A 2,266-nucleotide genomic window follows, 5' to 3' on the forward strand; every position below is an offset into this window, starting at 1 on the left:
AAGTAAGTAAGTAAGATGAATGCACCTTATGTCCCACCGGGGGACCAAGAGGATAAGTAAGTAAGTAAGTAAGATGAATGCACCTTATGTCTCACCGGGGGACCAAGAGGATAAGTAAGTAAGTAAGTATGTAATATGAATGCACCTTATGTCCCACTGGGGGGCCAAGAAGAGAAGTAAGTATGTAAGTAAGTAAGATGAATGCACCTTATGTCTCACTGGGGGACCAAGAGGATAAGTAAGTAAGTATGTAATATGAATGCACCTTATGTCCCACCGGGGAACCAAGAAGAGAAGTAAGCAAGTAAGTAAGATGGACGCACCTGCAGGGGTGAACTCGCACAGAGCGATCCTCTCCAGCTGGATGCGCACCAGCTCACACGGCTGCTCCAGCTGCTGGAACAGCGTCACCGCACGACCATAGTGAAGCTCTGCCAGCGTGCGCAGGTGCTTCCTCCGCTGCTCACTCGTCTGCAATCGGGAAGCTGAATGAAGGCAAGGAACCAACATCAGGGGTTTGGGTTTGGGTTGGCGTTACGGTTGGGGTTGGGGTTTTAGGGTAGGGGTAGGGGTAGGGGTAGGGGTTGGGGTTGGGGTTGGCATTAGGGTTGGGGTTGTGGTTAGGGTTTGGGTTGGCATTAGGGGTAGGGTAGGGTTGGGCTTGGGGTTTTAGGGTAGGGGATATAACTATATTATAACTGATAGCGTTTATATTGTTTTCCCATGACAGCTTCTGCAGTAGACATTGCTCACCTGGCCTCTGAAAGCATTGTGGTAGAGTGAGGCAAGTCTGTGTTGAATAGTGGCACCTCTGTACTGCCTCACAGGCAGCTGAGCCGTTTGTGTGTCGAGATCACAGTATTTCAGGGCCTTTGTCATGCAGTCGGTCACCTCTTTCTCCACCTATAGGCCACGAGGCAGACACACATAGTCGTAAAACTGCATTATATCACAGCGCGAGCGTAATAACTGTACAACAAGCATGTCATTGAATACCACAATGTAAACGCCCGTCAATGCATGTACAGGTAGGTCCCGTTTTACAATGGTCCATTTTACGACTTTTCACATTAACGACCTTTTTCAAATTACCTAAAAAATTGAAAATAACAAAACAAATCGCAACTCAATAACACATGGCAGCAACACCTCAGTCCAAAAATGCAATATGCGCTTCTTTTGTTTTTCATGGTGCATTGTGGGTGGAATGACATGGACATCATATATATGGTCTTGTTTTACGACTTTTCATTTTACGACCCCGTTTTACTGTAACCTAACCCTGTCATAAAATGAGAGCCCGGACTTACCAGTACTGCCAACAGTTATGAACCCGGATCCCTTATCACAGGAGTATGACTGTGGCTCTTGTTTCGAACACTGCTAATAAATAGTGTCTAAGGATGTCATTTATTGAATCTTTTATAATTTATTTGATTAGTGGTTACAGGCTATGATTCTAAATGGCTGTGCAGCGTACACGCAAATCAGGAAGATAGGTTAGTAAAGTCAGCGGTGCACACATACCTCTTCGCGGGAATGACTAGAGAGAGGTGCGTAGTCCTGCAACTGTGTTGCCATGTTGAAGTAGGTGCTTGAGAGCTCCCAGGATATCGAATCCCAGATGTCGGTGCACGCCTCGCGACTCTGCAGCTTTTCCCTTGCCGTGAGGTAATAACTTGCAGCCTGGCAACAAAGCATCACATTACTGCTGCACCTCCAGCAACAAAGCATCACATTACTGCTGCACCTCCAGCAACAAAGCATCACATTACTGCTGCACCTCCAGCAACAAAGCATCACATTACTGCTGCACCTCCAGCAACAAAGCATCACATTACTGCTGCACCTCCAGCAACAAAGCATCACATTACTGCTGCACCTCCAGCAACAAAGCATCACATTACTGCTGCACCTCCAGCAACAAAGCATTTTCGTTTACCAGACAAACGAAAACGTTCGTTTTATCAAATGCTATGCAGTAGTAAGTATAGGACCATTTAAGTGAAAAAACAATCCAACATTGAAGTAAGGAAGGAATTAAAGGGATACTATACCTTAGAGGTTTAGGGTATATTATGATAGTAAGTGCATAAATAATAGTATATACCTACAAATTTCTAGAATCATGCATTCACATTTGCCATAAAACAACAAATAGTTTCAAAATCTTTATTTTTGGCGGCTAACATGACACCCAGCGATTGTACTTCCACACTTTCGAATGAATATTGAGCAATAACATTTTTTATGTAGCATAATTGAG

The 2,266-nt window shown here is 44.5% G+C and overlaps 1 protein-coding gene across 1 annotated transcript in view; it reads right to left on the minus strand.

The window, feature by feature from the left end:
* Positions 1 to 328: 328 nt before the first annotated feature.
* LOC106819801 (erythroid differentiation-related factor 1-like) overlaps positions 329 to 2,266 on the minus strand; it is a 4,206-nt gene continuing 2,268 nt past the window's right edge. Inside the window, exons 4-6 of the mRNA XM_014824388.1 lie at positions 1,528 to 1,686; positions 754 to 903; positions 329 to 485 (exon numbers count right to left, since the gene is read on the minus strand). Coding sequence (XP_014679874.1) covers positions 408 to 485; positions 754 to 903; positions 1,528 to 1,686 — 387 coding nt within the window. The 3' untranslated portion in view covers positions 329 to 407. The remainder of the gene's footprint in view (positions 486 to 753; positions 904 to 1,527; positions 1,687 to 2,266) is intronic.

The sequence above is a fragment of the Priapulus caudatus genome, unplaced genomic scaffold, assembly GCF_000485595.1.
Source record: "Priapulus caudatus unplaced genomic scaffold, Priapulus_caudatus-5.0.1 Scaffold40, whole genome shotgun sequence".
Taxonomy (NCBI): domain Eukaryota; kingdom Metazoa; phylum Priapulida; class Priapulimorpha; order Priapulimorphida; family Priapulidae; genus Priapulus; species Priapulus caudatus.